Source organism: Leptosomus discolor, chromosome 1, assembly GCF_034619465.1.
Source record: "Leptosomus discolor isolate bLepDis1 chromosome 1, bLepDis1.hap2, whole genome shotgun sequence".
Lineage (NCBI taxonomy): Eukaryota > Metazoa > Chordata > Aves > Leptosomiformes > Leptosomidae > Leptosomus > Leptosomus discolor.
The window spans coordinates 93,759,957-93,787,124 of NC_141391.1; the positions used below are offsets into that span (position 1 = coordinate 93,759,957).

Genomic DNA, 27,168 nt, shown 5'->3' on the forward strand with positions numbered 1-27,168 from the left:
GGAGTGGGATATGGAAATGATGGAGAAATTGGAATTGTACTGCTAAATAAAATTAATGTATTTGAAATACTTTATCCTAACTCCACAGACTTCTCATATTTTTGTATTTATTTGGTTTTTCCTTTCTGATTTAGAACATATAATTTTTATGTAAGTTATTTGGAACAGATTAGCTATTAGGCACATGTGATGATTTGTTCCTTATTTTTAGAATTATACTATAAAGACTTAACATTTCTTCTGTAAACTTTTCCTGACAATTTAAGTATCTCTACCAGATTGTATTCACACGTTTTTTTTCTGTAATGTGGGGTTTTTTACAGAATTTTAATGGATTACTTCAGACTCACCATAAACCTCAGTTTATTACAGATACAAAACTAGTTAAAATAATCTCTCCAAAGACATATATATAAACAATTTACAAAAAGGTTTTGGATGTTTCTTTTATCAGTGTCTCCAGATAAATCTAATTGGTTCATATGTCTTCAGTAAAAATTACAATTTTTCTGTGTAATTACTCATCATTCTGGTGAAAACTAGATATAAGTTAAATTCTATTTTAACTGGCTCTATATATCTGTCTCCACATTTAACTTCCAAGTGTAGAAAATCTGCACATATTTTTGAGGGAAAGATGCAAAACACTACACATTAAGAAAACGATGCAATCCTATTATGTTAAAAGCTCAAAATAATGGAAAAAGGCAGAGAAGTACATACATTTTTACTACATGAGGAATAGCTTATTCTTGGAAAGGTAATGCTTCTAACACTTTCTTTTTCCAAGGAAGTTATTAATTTAGCGTTGTCACCTTTGGGCTTGAACTCATGAGTTTTCTCACCTGAGTGTTATATTTTTTCAATAAATATAATCAATATGTATAGTCTCTAAAAATGCTTTTTAACTACGTGGCAAGATAAACTTTGTTCTCAGCTGCCATTTTATGGACATGAACATATCTGAGTAAACCAAGCATTTCAACGAATATTTATCTAATGTATCCTTTACAACATTGCTTGAAAAATATTTTAATATTCCTCAAACATTAATCTTGTTCTTAAAGTATATGATGTTATAAATTGCTTAGAGTGACTTTCATAAATTTAGAGCATGCCTTACATTTTGTACTAAACTTAGGTCATAGAAAGGGAGAATACTAAAGTGACGTTGAGGCTGGAAGATTGCATCAGTTTGTCCACCTGAATTGGAGCTGATGTATGAAAGTGGTGCACTTCAAAATGCTGCAATTTAAAACGGAATTATGATGCTTTCATGTGTAAAAATGTAATTAATGTTGAATTAATTTAAATTTTTCACGTTAATATAATACATATATGTAGGACTGGTGAAGAAGGGCATTCTACAAGAGGGAAATTTACAAACTAGAGTAGGGCTCCTTTTCTTTAGGACTTGTCCTAAACTAGGTGATGACTTTATCTCCAAAGCCTTTTGTCACTTGTGAAAATTTGGAAACTGAAATGAGAACATTTTTCTAAAATGTAAAATCAAAACCACATTTTTACCCTTGGAATTAGCAGTGATCACCAGGAAACAAAGACCTGAAAAACTGTCTGATCTCATATAAGGCAGAATCCCAGAACCTTTCTTTTTTGTTCTTCTGCCTTTAAAGACATCTTTTCAGATGAAGTTCACCACCTTACTGTTGAAACTCAGGTACCACTAGCCCATGAATGATATTCCTTTTCCCTAAACTTCCTCCAAAAATGTGAGGAGAAAGAATTTTAACACCATAGACAGCTTATTTCAGACCAATGCTGTTGACACCTTCTGTTTTTGAAGCTCAGCCTTCCATGCTATTAATATCAACACACTACAATGTCATAACACCATTTCTCAGTTATGACACTTTTACTCCATAAAGACAGTTTGTCATCTCCACCTCCCAGGTGATAGCTTCAAAAAAATTATCCAGCAGATCTGCTATATCTATGGGATTTGGAAAAAAGAAAATATCCTTTTAACTCAATATATTCTTGATGCCCTTTATGAACTCAATACCTTAACATGATGATGTCACAGCTCTCTCTTCTGCCTTGCAGATGGATGATAAAACGTAAATATGGAAAATATGGTTATTCCCCTTCTATAGGGGCTTTTTTCAATCTCCATTTGTATTGTGTTCTGCACTTATCCAGTGCATGTATTTTTCATGAAATTTAGTCTAGTCTGCTATCAACTATCTATTGACAACACACAGATCTATCTGCTGGTACACATTGGGGCAGAACTCAGGCTATGATGTCGTTCACATGTTCAACTCTTGTTCAGAGGAAATCATGGCATGGGGAGTAAACTCAGAGCATATGCAGTATGCCATCCAAATACCAAGTACCGGCAACAGTAGTAAAAATAGATATAACCAAGAGACCAAAAATCAACAATTAACACAGACAATGGATTTGGCATTAGACTCCGACTCCCCACACCTTTTTAAGCTCTGCAGGCAGCATGACATGTGAATACAAAGTATGCAAATCTTAAGAAAATTCCAAATGCTGAATAGAAATTCAGCACATTTCAGCAAGACAAGAGTCAAAAATTCATTGGATTTCAGTGGAGGGAGCAGTGCAGGAGGCAGAATATTCTACCATATTAATAGTTGGAGGAATAAATTAAAAGGACTGTCACAAACCTTACCAAAGTAGGCCCACAAAGTCAATTCAATTTCTTGACCCTGTCTTCTTTAGTAAGAGTACGTAGCCACACACTGAAAAGAACCCCCGACTTGCATCATAAGGCACTGAATACTTGCTGAAGACGCGGGATGAAATGGACACTTAGGAGATGAAACAGTCTACTACATAAGGTATCTGCCATGAATGAGCCACTGAAAATAAACAGAGCACTTTTGGAGAGCACTGGTAGGTTTCAAGTAGGAAGGTCTGTATGTTTGGGAGTGGCCTGCACCTCAGACACATCTGTATTGCATAGCTTTCTCAAAACTCTGCCCTTAGAGTATTACTTTGTCTTTTACTGCCTGGCTCTACTGTTCTTGGTCTAGAAAATTAACGTGTCTAAATTGTTAACTCAAAATCAGACCACCATCACAAGCAGAATCTTTGGTAATTTACAGGAAAATGACACTATTTCATTTACTATAGAATGGTTTTAGAAGTTTGAATAGCAAGCAAGAGGAACTGGAACTTTTCACTGATTAGAATAAATTTGATATAATTGGAGATTATATAGTGAAGTGATTTGGTTGCTTAGAATACTAACACACTTTTAAAATACTGTTTAACTTCTAATGTGAAGATAAATTATATTTGCTTTAAGAATGTTATTTGATTATAATAATTACCTTAGTTCAAAGACATGTCAAAAAAAGAAGCTGAGGCTAAGTAGTCTAAGAGTAGAATAAGCATATAATTCCAAAGCGGGAGAGAGACAAGAACAACTCAAGAAGAAAAAAAAAAAAAAACCAAAAACAAACAAACAAAAAAACCCCCCACGAAGTAGCTATTTATTATGCAATGATGAAAAGACTTATGAAAACACAGAAAAACTAGTATAACCAGTATGAATTTGAAGTTTAGAAAACAATCATTGTTAAATAAATCTTCCTATTTCTTTTCTTCAGAAATATTTTTAAGTAAAACAATGATTGCAGTCTTCACATGTATAAAAGATTGCTACTAAAAGTGATCTCCCTATCCCTGATGGAAAGAGTAACAAACCGTGGGCTTTAGTACATATGGAAAGTATCAGGAAAACTTTACAATGGTAAGTGTAGAGAAGAACTAGACAGATAACCTAGCTCATACAGTCTTCGTTAGTAAATAGCTTTAAAGAACATCCTAGAGGAATGGTTGTCAAAATCAACAAGTTCTATCTACCAGGTTATACCTAACTGATACACTCTCATGTTCCATCAAATGCCTCAACACATCCTCATTCACAATCATAAGCTCTGGCTCACAAAAACCTAGAATTCTTGGCACTCTATTAAACAAACGCAGAGCTAGGGTTGCAGTCCCAAGCAGATGTGAGCCTGATCACATTCCTGTTATGCTGGCAAATAAGCTGCTAATGGTGATCACGCAAAAGGGGGTCCCCGAATTTCCCAGCAGTCTCTCTGGAGGGTTAGAGAAATCATCAGTTATATTTAAGGATGCATACCAAACAAATATAAAACATGTAATAAGGAGCAGGATGGGAAAGAAAACAGAAAGGAAAGATGTCTTATGTCAGTGTAGTAGAAAAGCCACCAATACTAACTGCTTGAAGTTGTTCCAAAAAAGGATGGAGTAAAATAACACAGTATTTTCTTTTTTTCTACATCTTGGCATAAATAGATTTCACTGGCTAGGTTTAGCATAGCACTCACTGCACATTTTAAGAGGGTATAAACTGTGACTTATGCTAGGAAATCTCTTGCCAGGTGAACAGCTTGGGTGAACTGTGTGACACAGACATTTTAACATGTCTGAGTAAGTAAAAGCCATCTCAGGAGTCATGTACACACAGTCATGGTTGATATACCCTTGGCAAAGTATAATAAGTTGTACTCAAATGACTTCTCATCATGAAGTTCTTTAAAATGTCACTCGAATGTTTTCCTGTTCCACGTCAGGATGAACACAAAACATGTAAGATACAGACATTTATACTTAAAATAATTCTATTGCTCCAAAGTGAGAAAACCTAAATGGTCATGGTTTGGTGGGGGGTTTTCCTTTTTTTTTTTTTTTTTTTTTTTTTTCCTAATAGGTGGTATTTTTATACTATATAAAACACCTTCATATATTAAACATTTTGGCTACTAAGAGATCTTTGACACATAATATTTGACATCAATAAACTGTAGCCATAAAAATTTGAATATGAAATTAGTATGATTTTAGAATCAGTAAAAATCTTCATGGTACTGAAATGACATATCTGTGTAGCTTTTTGAACTTTTATTTCAGTCAAACACAAGTTATTGAACAAAATATAAAAGTACATTAGTGAAACATAATGTCCTGTCACAAGCAGAAGACCAAACTAGCAGTCAACAAAAAAGGCAGCAGAAAAGCAGCATGTATTCTTAAATCTCAGAAACCTGCTCAGAAATATGACACTTATTTGTTGCAAAAGCTTAGCAAACCTTCTGTTTTTAAATCTTGGTAGCTAAGGCCTGTTAGAACGTCTTTAACAATCCTCCAGGTGTTGTGCTCTCTAGGAGTAATATGCTGTGGTGAAACACACTTCCAATGGTTAAACGTGCTATATTATGAAATCTCAAGTCACATTCTATTATTGTCAGTGCAACAAAATCAAAATAAGCTTACTGAAGGGTAAGTTAGCCCAGTTTTATACTAGCATTGTGTTAAACAAGCAAACAACTGCTCTTATGACTAGCTGCCCATGTAAGCTATTTAAAAGCTATACTCTATTAAGTAGCACAAGTCTTTCATTTGAGAGGTAAATGCCATTGAATCAACTGAATTATGCAAATTACCTTGGAATTTAGAAGCTACTGTAAAATCAATTGCTGTATTTCCCTAAATGTCCTACATCTCTCAGCTTGGAATTCAGCAGTTTTCAAAAATATCAAAAAGACCAAATAAATGGTGAGCACCACACAACCTCATTTTTAATACAGAACTTCGTTAATATCTACAGATTTTTCCCCTTCTAGCTACCAGGAAACTAATTTAGCACCATTTCCTGGAATATACGTGAACGTCTCACTGAACCTTCAACTACGACTTAACTTTGCTTTTCTTCTATGAATGTACATTAGACTTCAGTGAGAAGACAGCCCACTTCCAGATTGGGTCCACTTTTAAATTCTCTGCCATACTCTAGCAGGCTCAGTGTATGCAGTTTCCTTTAAAAAATATGCTAAATCTTAAGGCTAAGAATGCCTATTTCCTAAGTGAAGACAAGCCAGAATTACAAAATTTATACTCATGCACCCTACCAAGTGATTCCTCACCACCTTGCATGAGAAAAAAATTTATTCTGTATTTACCAATAAAAATCAATTTTTCCATAATACAGGTAGTACGGGAAAAATAAAAAATTAACCAAAAGTATTTTATCAATCCTAATACAGTCTTACTTTAACGCTTCACAGAAACACAGCTAGGCAAATGCAAAAGTATTAAATCTGACAAATGTCCATCTATTTTCTTTTTCAGCATAACCCTTTTACTTGAAAAGGAACCTTTTAATCAAGTTCATTTGGATTTGGATCATTTTCCATTCCAAGTTCTGCAACAGAGTAGGCATTTGAACTCATTTTCAAAAGACATGGAAAAAAGCAACACAACATACACAAAAAAGGCAACATTGTTCTGGAAATTGTGTGTTCCCTGAAGAAGACATTATTAACGGTAGAAATTTTCTGACCTCTTTAACATATTTCTGCTGAGCACTTAGGTCATTTTAGGAAAAATTCTTTAGGACAACTATGTTTATTTCTATAAACATCCATGAAAAATCAGCTATACATAACAGAATCCTGATCACAATGATGAAGTGGGCAGATTTTCATTAGATCTCAGCAAAACCCGTTGTAGAGCTGTGTGAGCAATTTATGTTTTCAATGAAATTATGAAGTCAAATTCCATTAATCTTCAAGTAGATGAGCTTTATGTTCATGTACTTCCACACTAAAACCAACCCTTCATTAATTTCATGGATATTGTCTGCCATATTTACAGATGCTGAACTTTTTCAGGTTGTTCTTACTAATTTCTCAATATATTGCTGGAAAATAAGCTGTAGATAACTGATAAATCCAGAGAGCTTAGTAAAGATAATCTTCTAATTCTTTCTAATGTTCAACAACAAGTAGTATATAGATCACTTAAACTATGAAAGAAGAGTGCTTTTACCAAGAAAGGTTGGACCAGATGATACTTGAGCTCCCTTCAAACCTGGTATTCTATGATTCTATGATCCTTTAAAGTTTACTGTAATACCTTTACTATAAAGCGGCTTACTTAAATATCTTCCCAGGAATATTAATCATGTTTTTATAAATAATTCTAATTGTCAAAACACAAAAGTCATTGTAAATCGCCAAAAATCCCTGGAATTACTGTTATTTTACTTAGTGCACTGCAACTTTTCTACGAGGTTTGTCTTTATTAGAGGCTATGTTTTTAAACATGCATGAAATCTGAGTCTGAAATAACACAGACAGAAGGGACCATGATGCATTGACAACTGAAAGTGACTGGACAGTAATTTACATATTGATATGTCCCATAATTCATACACACTATGCCCATTTTTTAAATAAAATTAAAAGTCAGATCCTGCTAGATTCTGTGTCCTATACATTATTTAGTACTGCATATATCCATAATAGTAACATATAAACTTTTATTCTAGATGCTTTTTCTTCACCTGTATCTGTAAAACATCTGCTATGTAAAAAGCATGGTTTATTGCAATTACGTGACTACTATGTGAAAGTTAATCAAAAAGTATGATGTTTTAAAATATGCATTTTACACTTCAAAACAACATGATACTAATTGCCATACTGTATAGCAAGTAATACTGATTTGAAAGCAATATGATATCGCTTTCAAAGAGTAATAACATTGTTTATGTGTGTTCTCTTAGAGGGACTCTGAATGCAGCCTACATCTCCATATTTAGGAAAAAAATATATCTTTCTTAACAAAGAAGCAAACACTATTCAGTATTTCTCAATACAAAAAAAATAAAATTCTATTAAAAAAATTTCCAAACGGTAAAATTAATGTTTTTCAAAGCTTGTTTTCAAGGATAACTTCCAATTTCCAGTATAAATGAAAACATTCATTCTGACAAATGACCATTAATTCAAAACAAATGAATCTTTGCCTGAAGATTTTAAACATAACAACACACAGGAATCCCTATAGTACTTGTGGACATTTTTGTCTGTTCATCTCTTCATCTATCTATAGAAAAGTGAGAATCGTCTGAAAGGTCTTTGAGATCAAATCTACAATATAACACTTACAAATCATGCTTTTGATAAAATACACTGTGACACACCAGAGTAAAAAAAAGGTGACACAATCTCTCCATATATTTATTGGTGCAAAATTAGGCAGACCACTTGAAACAGAAGCATGAGAGAGAGATTTCTCTAGTCTTCATGGAAAAATATAGGTCAAAAGTTCAGTGAATAAAATAAATATACCTTAGTGTAAAACAGAAGAGGAAAAAGCAAGGACCTTTCAGTACAGATAAACAAGCATGTGCTCAGGACTCAGAAAATCTTGCCTGAAATGAACCCACTATATTTGTCAAGAGAAAAAAATACTTGTGGACATGTAAGGTTACTATAGGCAGTCAAATTAATATTTGGTAAACAGTGATATGAAGTCTGACAGATACTTCAAGGAAAAGGATGTGCCAGTTCATTGTAATTCAGCTTCAATTTTGGCTGTGAACTGAAGTGTGATATTTAACAGACAATGACACCACAAAGTATCTTCTGAAGTATTTCCTCAGCTCACAGAAAAGCAAAGTGACCGCTAGCCAGATACATTCTAGTATCTGACATCTCGTTTACTTATTGCCCAATTGTTGCTGCATAATATTTAACACATATATACAAACTACTTCAATATATTATTCAACACATTTGTTGATGCATGCATCCTATGCAAGCCATTGTGTGGTTTGAACTCACAATCAGTGGCATATTAGGAAATGTAAATATTGCAATAATATATTTTAATTATTTTTTATGCACAAAAGTAGTAAAAACTAGAGATAATAACACTATTCCAATCCTTTCTGCTAATATTATAACAGCATTGGAATTATTTTGCATATTTATACTTCTATGGTTTCATTAAGGTATATTAAAGGAATAATCACCAGAATTCATACTGTAAATTCCCAATGTTGTTCACATTTTTATCTCCTCTTATGCACATAAGGCAGGGCTCACAAATTAAAAAGACATAGAACCTTGAGCTTTTGCAATACCAGCAGCAAGTGAGATTTAGGAGAAGAGTTAATAAAGGGGAAAGTAAAAGGTTATTAATTTAGCCTACTTGTTTCCACTTTAAAACTCCCTCACGTTTGTTAATATCTTTGCTAAACTAACTCTCCAATTCAAAATTGTCCAAGCCAGTTGTCTCCCATTGGTTGCTTTTCTGGAATTTTCTAGCAAAAGGAATCCAGTAACAGCTACTCTATGAAAATACACAACATTTTTCTTACAGCAAGAGTTTTTAGATATTTTGCTGAGAAGCTGTAGCATATCACTTAGAGCAGTGGACTACGTTTTTTGAAGGAATCACCTTACATATAGAAACATGGTTTTTACTCTTTCTGTGAAAATCCACTCAAATTTTTCAAAGTTTATTATCTCTGAAAGTTGTTTTGTTGTTCACATACATACACAAAAGAGGTTTACCAGCATTTGATACTTAAACAATCTGGAAACCAAATCTGCACCTATCATGTCCTAGACACTCAGTTCCCACATCAACCGGATTTGCACGTGGCTACAGCAGCAGCTTTGAAAACCTGGAAGAGTTACACTTGACAAATGAAATAAAATGCATATGCAAGAACTATCATATGACAAACATGGCTTTTCCTATTTGCTAGGAAAAAACATTCCTCACTTAGCAGGTCACATAGTAGCTTTCTTACAAATACTTATATGGTTTTAGAGGGAATTAACACGAACACCCCAATTTAACATGATGTGGATAATCAGACTTTTAAAGCCTTTCCTCCATAAGAAATAGAATGTAGAGGTTTTCCTTAGTTTAAAAAATCTGGCATCCCAGAGTACTTTCACTTAGAGCAAGGGCAACTGCATGTAACCCAAGAGCACTACAAAATGCAGAAGTCTCCCAGAGAGATCACAGAATCATTTCGGTTAGAAAAGACCTTTAAGATCCTCAAGTCCAACTATTAACCAGACACTGCCAAGTCCACCACTAAACCATGACCTTAACTGTCACATCTACATGTCTTTTAAATACCTCCAGTGATGGTGACTCCACCACTTCCCTTGGCAGCCTGTTCCAATGCTTAACAAACATTTTGGTGAAGAAATTCTTTCTAATGTCCAATCTAAACCTCTCCTGGCACAACTTGAAGCCATTTCCTCTTGTTCTATTGCTTTTTACTTGCCAAAAGAGGCTGATCCCCACCACACTACAACTGCCTTTTGGGTAGTTATAGAGAGCGATAAGGTCTCCCCTCAGCCTCCTCTTCTCCAGACTAAACAACCCCAGTTCCCTCAGCCACTCTTCATAAGACCTGTGCTCCAGACCCTTCACCAGCTTCATTGCCCTTCTCTGGACACGCTCCAGCACCTCAGTGTCCTTCTTGTAATGAGAGGCCCAAAACTGCACACAGTATTCGAGGTGCGGCCTCACCAGTGCCGAGTGCAGGAGCACGATCACTTCCCTACTCCTGCTGGCCACATTATTTCTGATACAGGCCAGGATGCTGTTGGCCTTCTTGGTCAGATGATACAGTTTGCTTTAAATATAATGATTTCTCCAGGAAGAAGAGATAAAGGACTTGTATGAGAGATGTATTTAATTCTAATGAGGAAAACAACATGTCAGTGGTAAGTAGATTTTTAAATAAGAATTTTTTTTACCATGAATAAATAGCACCTGGCCTCTTAAATGAATTTAACCTGCAATTGCTTCTGAGAGAGAGCAAGACTCTGGATCAACCTTCAGTGAAGAGCAAGGACCTACAGAGGCAGAGAATGCAGTAAAATGAAGAAACTCATAGCTTCTTATGGAAATCAAGTGACGCTAAAGGCCAAAGACTCTGGCAGGACGCCCCTCAAAAAGGCCACAAGGGCTTCCGAATTCAGGTTAGCTCTTACTGTGATAATGCTAATGTCACACAGTAACTGAATATGCTCCAGTCTATGACTGCAATGGTTGAGACTTTTCTGACAACTGTTCCTTCTTGATATCAGTGACTGTTTTACCTGGTACTAGTAATCAACACGAACCACTAACAGAACTGCTCTGAACATTTTTTTATTTCTGCAATGTACATTTGAGTGTGAAAGCGACACGTGAATATCTGAATTTTCTGTAGGAATGTTTAATGAGTTATATTGCAGAAAAATATGCAGGGAAAAATCATACCAAAATATCAAGGTTACTTGGTGAGCTTCTTCCTACTTCATAAAAAGAAATCCCTTTTATAGAGAAATTTCTACTACAAAATCAGTGCCAGATGCCATAAACAGAAATAAATAAAGCCTTGAAAATGCATCCAAATCTCTCAATTACGCTTCTTGCACACACATACTGTCACTCTCTGATGACAATGTATAAAACGCCATCTGTCTTTTGTCACAGTGGGAAACAGTAGTTCCCTAATATTTATAATTTCATAAATATGTCAAGAACAATTAGGACTCTTCTGTGCCCACAGAGAAAGCAAAGTAAGTATTTTGAGAGAGACAGTAGACACCATAACAAATAAATTACTCCAATGGACAGGAAATATCTCTTGCCTACTCAGTAAAAATGTCAGAGTGGTCCTTTGCTGGTTAGTTAGGCAAACCTACCTCGTAACTGAATGCATAAGAATGTAGGAATGACCAGTGTCTGGGACAAATTAAGAGCCAGAATTCTATATGGGCCATTTATTTTGCAGCTGCTATAGAAATAAAAGTTCTTTGCAAATTCCAGCAGCAGCCTACTGGCTGGACAAGAGGATATAAGATATGAGAGAAATTCATCTGTGAAAAAACAATGAGGTGAACTTACAGGTTTTTACTAACAAAAAACATGACTTACACAATTAGAATTACCTAATCACAAATAGTCTTCAGGGACAACTTAGTTATATCTTCAAAGGCAGACAATGGCAGTAGTATGTGGTGGGAACTTGCCTAGTTATGAAAGTATATCACTACTTGTAACAGTATTTTAATAATAATACTTGGAGGGGAGTCTGAGGGTAAAATGAAAAAAATTAGATTGGATGATATGTTTTATTTTCTCCTGTTGGAAATTAATATGCTCCCTACCATTTTAAAAATATAATTTTAACTCAATCTAATGTTTTAATTGGTATTTCTGAACTGCTTAGTTTTCAGAAACTTGCAACAAAAAAATAGATACATAAAAACTTTGCTCTGGGTTTTTGAATCTGTTTATACAATGGCTTAACTGTTGGGATTGCCCTGCCAGGCTCCGAGAATGTATATACAGTTCTTTCCTCTGCTTGAGGAACTGAACATACACCTTGAAGGAAATTGTTCTCACCCTTAAGCAATAGGATATTCTAAGCAATTGCTCTTAGATGAACTTGTTGATGTTACTGTAATTTGAATGTGTCATAATATTTAGATTCATGTAGTAGATTAATTATCCAGATAGAAAAAAACCTAACAATACACTGTAAAAGACTTCAAAAAAATCATGCATTTGATTTGAACTCCACTTCCTATGAAGTCCCAAACATTAGGACATAAAGTTTTACTTTTTCTTGTTTTCTGGCTCAGCACACACTTTCACGGGTCGTAGAAATTGAAACAGCATGAATAGAGGAGACTGATAGGGACCTTCCCTCTGTCCTCTCCTCACCCCATTATTTTCTGCCCCAGACATGCTCATGGGACTGTGAGGAACTGGTGAATACTAGTATTCATGTTCAGGATTATTATGTTCTCTCTGTGTGTTTATAACTCATTACTTGCTAAGGAATTGTTTGTAAGCATGACAAAGTAGGAAAGGCAAAATGATGACCTAGATAAAGAGCACCTCAAACACTCAAACCCAATAACAAGGGCATTGGCTGTGAAGAAACTACCGGTCTGTTGCTAGCTCATTTACTATTTTGTTTCAAAAATGGGGTTTTTTATACCACTCTGAATGTGTTCTGCCACAGACTATTAGTAAGGTTTTATACTTGGACATATCGAGTTAGTCCGGTTGCTGAAGGGTGGATTAGAAGGGGAAGAAATTTAAGTGTGGTTCTGCTGCACTGTTTCAATTCAGCAAGGTGCAATTCAGGCCTGCCATGCCACAGGTGGGCTTGAGAGGGACAGGCAGAAGTCCAGAGTCCATCTAGCCATTTAACCATGACAACTACACCCAGTATTTTTGCTCAGGATTTTTTTTTTTCAGATTTTTTTTTTTTATCAGATGGGCTACTAATTGACAAAATTCCATATATACCCAAATATCTGAGGTCTGCCAGACATGACAGAACGGCTGTGTTTCTCAGTAATATAGTTTACAGTTTATGCAGACTATCAGAACAAGCAAAATGCATATCACAGACATTTTTAATTAGGTAAGAAAATTTAATTTGTTCATATGCAAATGCAATCCTACACCCAAAAATATACAGATGTACACGTTTACAAATGGAATGACTTATTTGTGGTTAGGGCAGATGCAACATGACTAGCCTTCTCAGAACAGCAATATTCAAACACCTGTTTCATGAAGGATGCTGTAACCTAAAGTTCACCAGCAGCCTTACACTGTGAGCAGTTACAGACTGCTTTTTCTATTAATTTTAAATGGGCTACCACACTTCGTTTGCACAGATTTTTAATTGCACATATACCATGCCCCATAAAATTCCATGTGGGCCATAGGTCCTTGAAGCATTGCTACATCTGAATTGTTTCAAAACAACATGTTAGTTTATTAGGGGAATCAAGCTGTTCTGAGTCTTAAAAGGGCACAGGAAAATGCATAATGCTTAGCAGAACTGCAGTACTGCAGAAGGGCGCCTACTGCAAAAGCTAACAATAATTGAACATTCTTTTTGACAAAGGGATAAAGCATAAAACAGTCTCATTTTAATGTTCTACATATGCTAAACCATCTCCAAAAGCTTGTATGCACTAGCATAACTATAGCTCCAAACGCAGAAACACTATCAAAGAAAAAGCAAGCACTGGTTGATATTTTACATTTTCAAATATGCATGCAGTTTACATGGGTATTATTTTCTTTGGATATTTTTTCTGTGACTTTTTTTTTCTCCTGAAGAGGGAGACCTAATTAAAACAAACTAATCTGAAGGTGGAGCACAATATGCTTTAACACACAGTGTGCAGATTAGACTGAAAAATAACTACACAACCAAAATTTATGAGGTAGATAGCTCAAAATTATTTTTAAGAGTATTCCTGTTAGAAAGACTAATTCTAGAAATAAATATGCATGTGAGAGATATAAATTATAACTTTAATATATTAAAGGTATATTAATAATATTACTGCATTAATACTGAATAAATCCTAAAATTTACCATTGTACACTCAGTTCTTATGGTCTTTGTTTAAAAATTTCATGAATAAATGCAAAGACTTATTTTAGGTTGTCATCATCTTGAGTACTGTTTTCCTCTTAATCATCCTTAACAGTTGCTAGAACAAAGAAATTCTTCCATTATCCTCCTTATGTGAATACCTCAGTGTGCCACCGCAGATGTTCAGCTCTCAGGAATTGATTTCAAGCCTGAACATCTAGGAGGACCACATAAGCAAGTATTATTACCTTTCAAAGGTATCAGTTCCTTGGTGAACCCCCTTGGAAGCAGTTGTTTTTAAAGACAATGCGAAAGATACTGAACTGTCAAGAGACATAACATGAGAACTACAATGACACCTAAAACTAGAAAATGTCACCTGTCATTGAAGGCCTGGTTGAAGAATAAATTAGGTCTAAAAAGATAATTAAAACAAGCTTTGTCAAACTGAATGTCTGGCCTAATCACTTTGACTATGCTTTTTTATCATGGCTTATTCACAAGTAGTGTATCTTTTTGATGTTATGCATTTCAAGTACAAAGAAATTCAAAAACTTGGCAATGGCATAAAAATGTAAAGGCATTCCACAAGATGAACACAATGGGAAGTACAATCTTTTGATAAAGGCAATGCTTAGGGCAGCCAGAATAAGACAACAGCATATGCAAAATTCCCCTGTGTTGTACAAACAAACATTTTGCATTTGCAGCGCTCAGCTCTGTGAGACATCACCGCTGGCAGGAACATTAAAAGCTGTTGCTTAAGTGCTAGCTCTGTGCTGAGACTTGATGATGAAGAGAGAGGGAGTGAGAGATTCAGGAAGAGGAGAGGGGCATTTTCAGTTGCAGTGCCAGTCTTAGCCACTGCAGCAACTGCACCGACTTCACTCCCTCGTCTCTTCTTTACATGGGAGCTGTTGGATCAAATTCCTGAGGATGGCTGAGCTGGTCTAGCAGAAGAAGCTGAGCCCAGCAACCTCCCTACATGTTACACGGCAAAAACCACAACACAGGGGCAATTGTCCAATGGCAGTTCAGTTAAAGAAGTTACCATGGACTCCATAGTAGAGTAGAAAAATTCCCTCCACTTTGAGAGGAAATCTTGCCAAGTGTAGGAGGTTTCACAGGATTTAGGCAGACTGTGAAACAAATAACTATTAATTACTAATATTTATTTATGGTTTTAGCACTTTAGGATATACGGATATCTAAAGATAAATCTTACTTGAAAGACCAGCTGCATCCTACTATCAGACTTGGCAACTGTTTATCCTTGTTTTACTTTTGGCTCCCATGAGAAAAAAAACAACCTAGGACCTCTTCTCTCGAAAGGCAGAAATATGCTTTGGAAAAAACTAAAACCTCTGTCAGTTTAGAAAGGGGCAAGCCCCTACCTCTACATCTGCACTGTAGACATTTTTCTGATTTGGTTTTGGTTTGGTTTGGGTTTTTTTAAATTTTTTATTTTTCTCCCCTGGTATAAGGCAGCATAAAAAGTATTAAAGCACTAAACGCGCTTTTTATTGACTACATCTGACGGAGAAAAAATACATGATCAAATTTCAGAATCACTAGATTGTTGGAGGAGTATAATGAGTGATTTTGGTAGAAATTATGAAAAGAATACATGAAAATTAATCTAGAAATTACCCGCATTTTCTACAGTCATACCTACAATGTAATTTGGAGAAGGAAAAAAAAAAAAAGGAAAAAAGTAAATACACATATACATACTTACGTAATGCATATATGTGTGTACCTGAAAATGATATTGAACATTAAGGTCTGTATAACAAGGTAGTAGTTTCTAGTATGTTTAAAAGGAATAATTTTCACAGAGTGACAGCAAGACAGAAATGTTTGGTGTACATGTGTTTATCATTACAAATTTTTTCTAACCTTTTTCAGCTATGGACAACCTCACATTTGTTTTGGCCTCTACTGATTCAAGTATGTATATTACTTTTCTCTACAGCAAAAGTCCACTGTTTTCTGTTACCCCAGATCAGTCACAATAGTCCTGTGGATTCTCAGCTGTGAGATGCTTCAGTGTGTGACACCTCTGGTGAAATGCAAGTGGTTTGAAATCTACTAGTGGTGTGCACCCTGCAATTAAGAAATCCTACATCTTGGAAATATCAATCAGTCATTCTACTCTGAAAAGCCATAGAAGAATTAATTTTTATTAAAAACTACAGTAACAATATAGGTGTAAAAGAAAACTGTGTAGGATAAAGCTGACTCTGTTAGTTCCTCTTTGAAGTAAATTCAGAAAAAGTCTTCTACCATCATATAAGTTAGATTACACCGTGTTACCTTCCATCTCTATTTAGCCATTTTCAGCAGATATTTTCCCCAGTTGCGTGTCTATTACAAATTAATGATTGTGATGGAAGATAATGTTTTGTGAAATTACTAGAAGCAGTTAGTTGATTTAAAGGTGAGATAGAAGCTTGCTCTTCCTAGGATATGGGCATTGTAAGGGTATATCTTCTTGCTATATCCTTGAAGAAAAAAAATCCTATTATTAAGCGATACTGCATTAGGCAAGAGCCATTTCATGTCCTACTTTAAGTCCCCTTTAGAAAGCAATCCTAATGGCACCGTAAACATTGCTAGCACTAATGAAACTTGAGTTAAAATTAGTACAATTTACTAGAAACACGTAGGTCACAATAAGATGAAGATATAACTCTACAGTAGCAAAAAAATACCAAAAGGTGGTAACTGAAAGATAAGAAGCAGTAACTTGGTGCAGTCATATGTGAATAAGCAGTGCAGATAGCTCCAGCTACCAATGTGACCCTGTGTGCTGGAGTGATTATATCCATGTAAATTAGTGCGCCATGAAAAAGGGAGCAGAGTTGGAGCTGATTTCCTGGTCCCTCTCAGCGAGTTAATAGACTAATCACCCACCAATAAATCTGAAAAACACATTCCAAACGCCTAAGTAGATCAGCCAGTCTCACATTGTTAATGGAAACCAAACTGAGAAAAAGGCTTAGAGGCAATAATAAGAGCAAACAGTGAATTTGCATTGGATTTTCTACCTAAGAAAAATATCCTCAATTCATACCAGCAATAGGGACAGTATTGAGGAATCCACTCATTTAACCTTCTATTTTCTAACATAACTTTCTATTTTCGGTTACTCTCAATTACAGCCTCTGTTAGTCTCGCACTGATGATTCCTAACTTTGCAAAGCCTAAATACCTCATAAGCAGAAGTGTTTAGTTTGAACAATAGAATCATAATTAAATTCACAAACGTTTGCAGGCTTTCAGTAGAGATTTGAAGATTATCTCCAATATTTCCCTGTACTTGGCATCACTCTTGATACTTCTTTTATGATTAATTACTCCTAACATCTTGAAATCTGCTAATTCTCATCTCTACTGCATCATCTGCATATGTCACCCTTGTTTAATCTTTGTTAAAATCCTTCTTCTGTAAACATACAATTATATATTGTGTGAATTTTAATATCAACCAACTTCTGTGTTACTGTACATGAAAATTCAAATTAAAAAGGCCAGCTGTAGGAGGAGAATGCAAGAAAATATTCTTAAACCTTGAAAAGCAGTGAAAGCTACATACCAATGATTTTATTTCTTTCTAAATGCCTTCTTAAGAACTTTCTCCTATTTCTAGCTCTCTTCATGCCAGAATTTTAAAAACCACTACTGTCCAACATTACTAGTGTTCCCCTTAAACATATCAGACAGGAGAACTGAATCTGTACTGTCCTCACAAAACTCTTTATTTCTCTTTGGATTTAGTTGACGGTTGTACTTGATGATCTTAGAGGTCTCTTCCAAACTAATGATTCTATGATTAGTTTACATTTTTTTCCTTTGGCTTTGAAAATACTCTATTTAATATTTCAAGACTTTTTCTCAACCCCCCGTTCCTCAATTTGTCTAGCACTGACTTGCCTTTTGCTTTTTTCTCATAATTTACCACTGTTGCAACAGTCTTAACTGTACCATAAGCACTATGGAAAAAACTTAGGGTTTTGGTCACCTTATTTTCTTTGTGATTATGTACTGTCTCCTTTTGAAAACAGCATTTATTTATGTCCTGCTACATTGTTCTCTTCCGCTCCTATTCCTTTTCTATTTTAAACTCACTTTGTATTAACTGTTTGTACACACAAAAAAAACCCAAAACGTTTTAGAAGATCTGATTTTGTAGAAGAGCTACATAATCACAGAAAACATTTTACTATCTTTTGCTAGTTTTAACTATAGCTGTTAAAAAGAAGTGGACTGCACAGTAAGCGAAGTATACCAGGAGTCTAAGCTGTGTATAAAAAATGTTCAAAATTCACATAAAATATTTAGCAAAAAAGAATTTGGTAACAAATCTGGTAGATTAGAGAGACAACATATATCCATTGATAGGGCACGATCCTGTGAGGGGAAAAAAATATTTTTTTTTAATACTCCCCAACATTAAGGTACAATCAGGGAGAGTCGCTTTACTCGCAAGTTCTGTCTTCTTCACACCTCTGTCCTGGTTATATGGATTGCAAATTCTTATGCTTACTTCATATCAGAGATGGGATACTAAACTCTGAGTCTCTACATATTATTAAATACAGATATTAATAGACTATAAAAGAACAGACTTTCTGATATTCACATTGCATTAACTCAAATTATTTATTATTTATAAATAATAAAAATGAACTTCTAATTCTTTTTAAAACTAGATAAAATCTGCTAAAGTGAAAATACTGTTATAAAGAAGACAAAGAGATCTCCAACTGCAAGCTTGTCTAAATTTCTTGAAAACTAACTGTTGATTAAAACAATACTCTCTTCAGATTAAAAAGAACTTTCTTTGATAGTTTTCCTTGCAGGAAGTATGCTTTAGCCAGCTAACATAATGCTTGATAATTTAAATACATTCCAAACTAGGTATTAAAAGCATAAAAAACACAGTTCCATAGGCAAAGCTTTACTTGCAAATGTAAAGAAAAAAATGGAGAAAATAATTTAAAAACAACGAACCAACCCTACCTTTGTCTATTTTGCGTACATTTGTAATCACAAAAGTACTCCTCTGGAACATTTAAAATCTCAAAAATAATACATAAATTGTTTAGAATAAACTAGGAGGTAACAATCTGAAAGTAAGAAGGTATTCTGGAATTTTATCCTCTTGATTTTACTGTAAGTGACCAAAGGAGCACTTATGACTGACAGTTAAAGTTTTTTTCCACAGTGGAGTAAAGTGAATTTCAGCAACAGCTTGCTTTGACATCAGCACTATCAATACTATTGTATACTTTCAAAAGAAAGCATTTAACAGATATTGCCCTTCGCTACCACCAAGTGACATCGTTGCAAAAAAGAGAAAAAGAAAAAACAAGCTCAGCTCAAAATTTCAGAAAAAATATTTCAAAAATCATAAAAGGAGGAGTTTCGTGTATGCCTAGGATAACCATTTGACTTACACTGTTTGCAGGCATGTGGCTTGGCATACTAAATATACATTTAGTTTGAAACTAAATTATGATATAAGTTTATACAAACCAATGATGAACTTATCCATAATAGCAAACATACCCATATTTGCTGCATCAACAGTTTGCGGTGTCTCTGCTGATAACTTCTGAAGGGCCTGTTTGCCATCTGTCTTCTCTGGTGAGCTGTTATGTTGAGGCTGCTGTTGGTCTTCATCTTCAGCAACAAATGAAATTACACCTAAAACAAATAGATACCAGGTGTTATATTAGTCAGGGCATTAGTTTTATAAAACAGACTGCCAGGCATGTATGAGTATTTCCTCAGTTCAAAACTGATAAAAAAAGAAGTAAAACTTCCACTCCAGGTGTCAGCCATCCAATTATATTTTATGGTAATAAAAAATACATCTTGACTGAGTACAAGGAAATTAACCATTTTTTCTCCCAGAAGTGTTTTTCTACTTACCTGATCAGTAATAAGTACTTGAAAAGATCGGTAATAAGAAATACAAGCAAACCCACATTTAAAAAAATATAAAATACAGTGGATAATAACAGTATCATTATTTCCAGAGCAATTTTCTATGCATAGTCTTGATTGTTTCTGTTATTTTTTTAAATTACAGTGTCTCATTCTAGTGCTATGAGATAAAAAAATGTAATAGTTAAAACATTCCTGTGATATATTTTTGTATTGTATGTTAAGTTGTAATCAAGTATTTAGGGAAGACAAAATACATAGAGATTATAAAATCAGGATTTTTAAATTGGTAGATTTCTGTCTGATAATATAAAATCTAATTTAAAAAATCTAGTATGTACCAGTTCCTTTAAACAACACTAAAGTTATTCTGGAAGATTTGCTATATTGGCTTTAAATAAGCGGGCTTTTTTTCTTGTATTATGCACCTCTGACAAGGAATTTTAAATCTACACAAATTATTAGAAATACTACATATCATTAACAGTTTATCTAAGTGACTGTCCCTCAATATTTCAATATGTTCTGGAGAGTTTCAAAGCGGAAATAAATATATGTTGCACATTTAACTCTTGCCTTATATGTCCAATGAAAAACTAATTTGAGGAGGTGACTTATTTTATGATGGTACACAGTAAGAAATTTTCCCATTCGAGATCATTAGAATTTATGTGAAAATGTCTCCCAAAGAGAACTTATGTAACCGTGTCTTATTCAGTATTTGCAAAAATTAATCATAGAGGAGATTTTTTAATTTGAAATGGAGAATTAATGTAATTTTAAGAGAGTCCCAGCACAATTTGATTTGAAAATACCTATATTTAATGATATTTTTCATTTCTCCAGCTTTGAGCAGGATGAATGTGTGGTAACAGAACACAGAGCACAGAGGACATGCTGTGCTTCCCGACTACCTGAATTAAGCATCTTACTAGAAGGAATAGCTAAAGCTAAAAAGCAAGGCTTACGTGGGACCTCGAAATGGGAGCAGCAGTGAGGGGGACAGACAGCACTGCACTAGTCACAACTGGCTCAGGAAGCTGCTGTGACTTTAGCAGCCAGGAGCTGATCAAGCTCCCTGTACGCATACCTATAGACACCTGTCTCATTTACAATCCTCCTTGAGGATTAACTTTCTTCCCCTAATCAGACTTCTGCAGAAGCCTGCATTCATGCTTCTAAACATTCTAGTGTCATTTCATTTCAGAAGCGATCAATCTCAATAAAATAGTCTCACAGTTATTTTTGATAATAATATTGTGCTAGAAAGTTGTTACTCTTAAAAGAAAAAAAAAAAAAAAAAGGCAAATAAAACATAACTAATGACAAATGCTACCAGGAAATCTTGGAAAAGCAAAATTTATTCATGATATGCTCAACGGTAGCTACACCAGGTGGCAATTTCAACGTGACAAACACTGACAAATTATTTCTGCTAAATAGGATTATATTAAATCATTACAGGGAAGCAAGGTTTATCACCTTCACATTGCCACTGCCTTTTTCTCTGAGAGACAGCAACTGGGTAGCACAGGTATAAAACACCAAACTTGAAAACAAAACCAAAAATAGGTGAGTACATAATCCAGAGAAAGGAAATAAATAACTCTACATTAAAAAACATTAGAATCCCAGATTTTCTTCCCTCTGCTAAGAAAAATCTATAAAAATACAGATAAAATAATTAAAACCAAACAAAAAACATTTTAAATAGAAAATTTTTACAAGGTCCTAAAATTAATCCCAATATAGAAGCCAGAAATGGTGTTCAAACAACCAGGAGAGTGATTGAAATTTCCGGAAATTATTGAAAACTTTAAAAAAAAAAAATCTTCACAGAGCAGGTAAATGTGTAAGTAGAATAAAAAAAATAAAGCCATTATGGAAAGCTCAGGGGAATGAAGTTTGAAGAAAATACTCAAGGTATATAAATATTGATGTAAGAGGATATATTTGATGGCACTAATAGCCAACTGATCTTGCGATAAATGCTGGCTAATTAGGCTGATTTTATGTCTCAATATATAATCACAGTATAATTTTGGTCTATTGCAGCACAATATTATAGAGAAGCAAAGTGCAAGAGAAAGACTTCATTAATTTTAAATACTATCTTAACTATCAATATACTTGAAGGATGTCAACAATTATAAGAAAATGAATTTTAAAAATGAAAAATAGCTTTAAAGTTGATTGAAAATAGCTGGTTAAATGCTGAAAATCACTAAATTCATAAATTCTAAACCCTCCTTACAATAAGGAATATTTTGTTACGGTTCATTTTAAAATTTAAGTAATTTTTCCTTAGAGTCCTTGCTTCTAGGGACAGTGGCGGGTTTTCTTTACCAATTGTCTATATTTCAGAATATTGTATCGTGCACATGTGCATGTGAGAGAAAGAGGGACAGACCATGAGTCTTCACGGTTTAAAAATTTTATTTCCTCAGTAAGTAGGGGGATGGTAAAACAAACATTAACTTCTTCGGCTCTGCACAAAACGTGCTCTCAAAAGCATCAAAATAATTGGCTGAAGAACTCCGAATAAATAATTTTTATTTGCAGCAAATCTTGGAACACTTGAAAAGTTCCAGAACTGTGAATTGTAATGCTCAAGAATATTTCAAGAGCTAGTGGAAGAACTATGGAAATTAAAAACTACATGGCTAAACCACTGTGCTGACAATCTGGCAATCGCACGATCAAAAAATCAGTGAAGAATTGCACTATAATTGCTGACACTCAATTTTCCTTCTTTGTGGAAAACAGATCTCAAACAAACAGAATTAATAACAATGAGGTTAAAATTTTGATCGATAAAGGTGACTGGATTGATATAATGTATTCAGAAGTCCGCAAGGCACTCAATTAAATCTGTCAAAGTATTTCAATAAAAAATAATCAGTTTTACAGCAGATAGCATACATTTTTAAACTCAGTTTATCTGCTTGATCTTAAAATATTCATAAATTGTTTTTCATAAAATTCACTGGTACCAAAGTATTTACTACTGGCTCAAAGCTATTTAAATTTTTTATTAGGTGAAAAAAAAATAAAATAAAATAATTGCTGAGAAGAATTGCAAATAAAAAAAATGTGTATTAATTTCAAGACAATTACAGAATGCAGAATCCTTATCAGTGAGGACACTTAGTGCGTAGTACGCTCTGCATGAGTTGAGTCTTTAAATTAATGCAGAATATTTTCCTAGGAAGTATTCCTAGGCAGAGCACTCTTCTGGTTCAGGAGTGAATGGTGCAATCTAATGACTGCTATTGGAGATTAAGATAGCTGATGCTACATAAATACATGTATTTATTCATATACAACAAATTTCAGTCAAAATAAATTATAATTTGTTCATGCATAATGGTCCCCCCACAATGTTCAGGGGTTTTTCTTCTACCATCTAGTTGCTCAGTCCTGACTTCTGTGTCATACATTATACAACAACATAAGTTGTCAAAATAGTATGGCTGATAATTTTTAAAGCACACGTTCAAAACCAAACAAGATGTCAAGTACATCACTGAGATCCAACTCCCACTGATTCAATTGGCCACAGAATTATGCCACCATTAAGTATCTTAGAAAACACCACTACTCTTCTCAGTTATCTTTTGGCATATATATGAAATACTAAACTTGCCAAAACAACAACACAAGTATTCACAGAATTATACCAAAAAAAGAATAACTAAAAATTACATAAATTGTGGAGGTTTTCTTTTTCCTAATACAACATTGCTTTAAAAGGTTTCTTGGTCATTGTAAATGTCATTGTAAATTTTTTAGCTCTACTATCGAGTGTTTAAACATTTTATACAACTTCAGTCCACATAGTTATACTGAAACCTTGTTCTATATTGCTTCGGAGAAGATACATTCCTTTAAAAGGAGGCAGGCTGTTTCATTTCCTAATAAAATTGTAGTTGCAACACCACATGTTAGACTGACTTATTGGCTATACAATACAATACCCCATTCCTGAACTGAATTTGGAAAGCAAGAAATATTCAGCTTTTTCATTTCTGTATAATTTGTATGGACTTTTTGAAAGATAAGTATTATACATGATCACTTCCTGGTGTAGAGAGAAGATAAAAGGCCACAATATTCCAACATTTTAACTGGAAACAAGAACAGAACACTATGTGGCCACAGTATTCATCACATACACCTGAAAAGATAGAGAAACATTTGGCTTGTGGTTTAAATATACCAACATGATCTTAATAAGCATAAGCCTTGGGATAGGAGGAGGATTTCTTACGTTTTCCTGTTTTTTTTTTCTGTCCAATGAAATCAATGTATAGTTGCTGCCTCAGAAAAGTTCCACAGAATAGATAAGATAAGTCAAAAAGATGAGTGTAATTTACATAAACTATAGGTTTGGCTAATTTTTCTACTGACAAAAACAAATATTTACTGTAGGTTAGAACAAAACTTTATAATCTCTATTTTGCATAGGAAAACCTCTGTGATGATATATGTAAATTCTAAAGAGTTTCTGTAAATCCTATTATTTGTTGGTATACTGGTACTAAATGAATTGCTCCCCACATCAATGAAAAGGAAGCAGAATAAGCTTTAAGACTCACACACAGGAGAAATGAGCAAGCAGCAAATCCCACTATCAACTATCATTCGTATACGGTTTTGTGGCATTTAATAAAGAGGTGAATTGTTTGTCTATTCTTAAATTGACAAAGAAACCACAATAGGAAAGGGTACAGGAGTATGCAACTCCAGCTGCACTAGGCTAGGTGGAAAGGGTACGCTGGGGATTGTCTTGCCAGGCGGTGGCATGTACGAATAGAGCAGCCCTCCTTCGATAAACTCCAGTGATCCAGCAATGGAGGTATGCCAGTTATTCATGGTAATCAAGTAACAAGAAGATCCTTCTAACTTTGTCTTTACTACAGATGAATTAGGGTTTGTTAGGGTGTCACAGTTGAAGAGTAAGTGCTTAAAGCAAACGTATGGACAGGTACTGGATATACAGCAATGACTACAAGAAGCTACAGGGACAGTTTTCCTCCCATATGTGATTGTATGATTCCATCGAAATTAAAGAGATCAGCTGATCAATTTGCAGAATTCCACCAAACAAAGAAATGGCCACTAATTTTTTTTTTTTTTTTAAATCAAATTTCACACAAGTGTTGAATGGAAAACACTGTTAAAAAATACAACTTTAATCAACTCATTTACAGGCTAGACCATATTGGCATGATCTTCACCATCTCATTAAAGTTATCCTACAGCTGCAGTCTGACAGGCCATGGCCTGTCACATAGTGCCTGTTTTCTTCAGTGTTTTCACACTGTTTTCCTCAGTGTAAGCTTCAAAATCTCCAAGTAGCATTGAAAAGTGATGCCTACTAAGTTCAAATATAGTTAAAAATAAATAAAAGGTGATACATAAAATTAGAAAGCTCCTTTCAAAAGCTAGAAAATTTTTATGGATAAAAGAAGACTGACTATAACAGGTGCGTATTTTCTGGACAAGAATTACGGAAGCATTATGAAAAAATTCTTTTCTACTCTGTGCAAAGTAGAAATAAGAGTTTGATAAAAGACAAAGTAATATGTAGAAGATGCTTTATCAAACTTAAAGGAAATTGCTCTATTACTTAAAAAACAGATTGCTGAAGGATTTTATCTAGTGCCAGAATCTTGTGTGAGATGTTTATTAGCTATTATTTCTATGTTAAGGCTGTCATACAGCTACCAACCAGCCAAAGCCTGTAATATTAGCACTCTATTGGGATGCTTCCAAATGGACTTTTGAAAAGAACTGGGACCATTTTTACCTTAGCAATCATCAAATAGCAAGAAGGAAAGCAAAAGAAGTACACTTTCGCAGCTATATAATTTTGTAACGAAAAGGACTTTGAATGGAAATGAAAAACACGGACCATTTGCTCAGTATAGCAATTTATATGGTAAAAGTCCTTTTATGAGAATATTTTTTAATACAAAAACAGTACTAGAACATCAAGGATAAAAAGTTTTATGCTTACAAGTTAGGGAGTTCTAAACTTGAAATCATCCATCAGCACATCAGCACAACAGAGTCTTCAACTAGATATGTAAATAGTTGTTCTTTTTTCTCCACAGGATAAAATTTACTCATTCTGTGGACAGCTTTTGAGCATTGATTTTTATTTTCAATAATTGAACATGTTTGCCCCATGGATTATTTCATTCCCTCCAAACAAATTCACCAAACTGAATAAAGAGTATCTTTCTTTTTGAGTCTTTAAATTATACTTTACCTGTGGTGTCTTGAACCTAGAAAGGTCTAAGATTCCTGAGTCCTAATTAGTTCCCACTTGAATCACCTACATCTAATCTGTGATCCTCAAGCTTCAGGCTGGCCGCTGAAAAACCCTAAAACTGTCAAAAATATAGGTATATATATCTCAGCTTTGACATCAAAGTTTCCAAGGAGCTGAAAATTCTGCTTTGAGGAACAAATATGACGTCCCAGCCCTGCACAGTATGAAGTGGACAGGCTTCCATTCTCCTTGAAGCCAGAAAGCAAGCACTTCCAAACTGATGTTCTCTTAGATGAGACACCTCGTAGTTAAGATTATATCACACCTAACATCAGTTGGCAAAATCGGCTGCTGCCTTTCAAACCTGCAACAGTGGCCTTTCTTCCCTCCACCCCTCTCTTTCCTACAGCAGGTGAATGATAAGACAGCATGTACAAATTCCTGTGACACAACCAATACTGTCCCTGCTGCAGAGGAAGAATGAACATGACTTCCTAAGGTAATGATTAAAGCAAGCACTGAGCCTGGGGGTGGGTGGTAGGTAACTGGGCCCTGTCTCTTTTCAAAGGATAACTTCAGCCTTCAATCAAGTTATTTTAAAGCATAAAATAAATGAACTGTTTTCTGAAAAAAAGAGAGTACATGGCTTCCGAGCCTTTGAAACATTAACTTTTCTGTTGGGTTAAGAGAG

At 34.5% G+C, this 27,168-nt stretch overlaps 1 protein-coding gene across 1 annotated transcript in view; it reads right to left on the reverse strand.

The window, feature by feature from the left end:
• CFAP47 (cilia and flagella associated protein 47) overlaps positions 1-27,168 on the reverse strand; it is a 345,415-nt gene that overhangs the window by 124,799 nt on the left and 193,448 nt on the right. Inside the window, exon 50 of the mRNA XM_086482089.1 lies at positions 19,817-19,954. Coding sequence (XP_086338215.1) covers positions 19,817-19,954 — 138 coding nt within the window. The remainder of the gene's footprint in view (positions 1-19,816; positions 19,955-27,168) is intronic.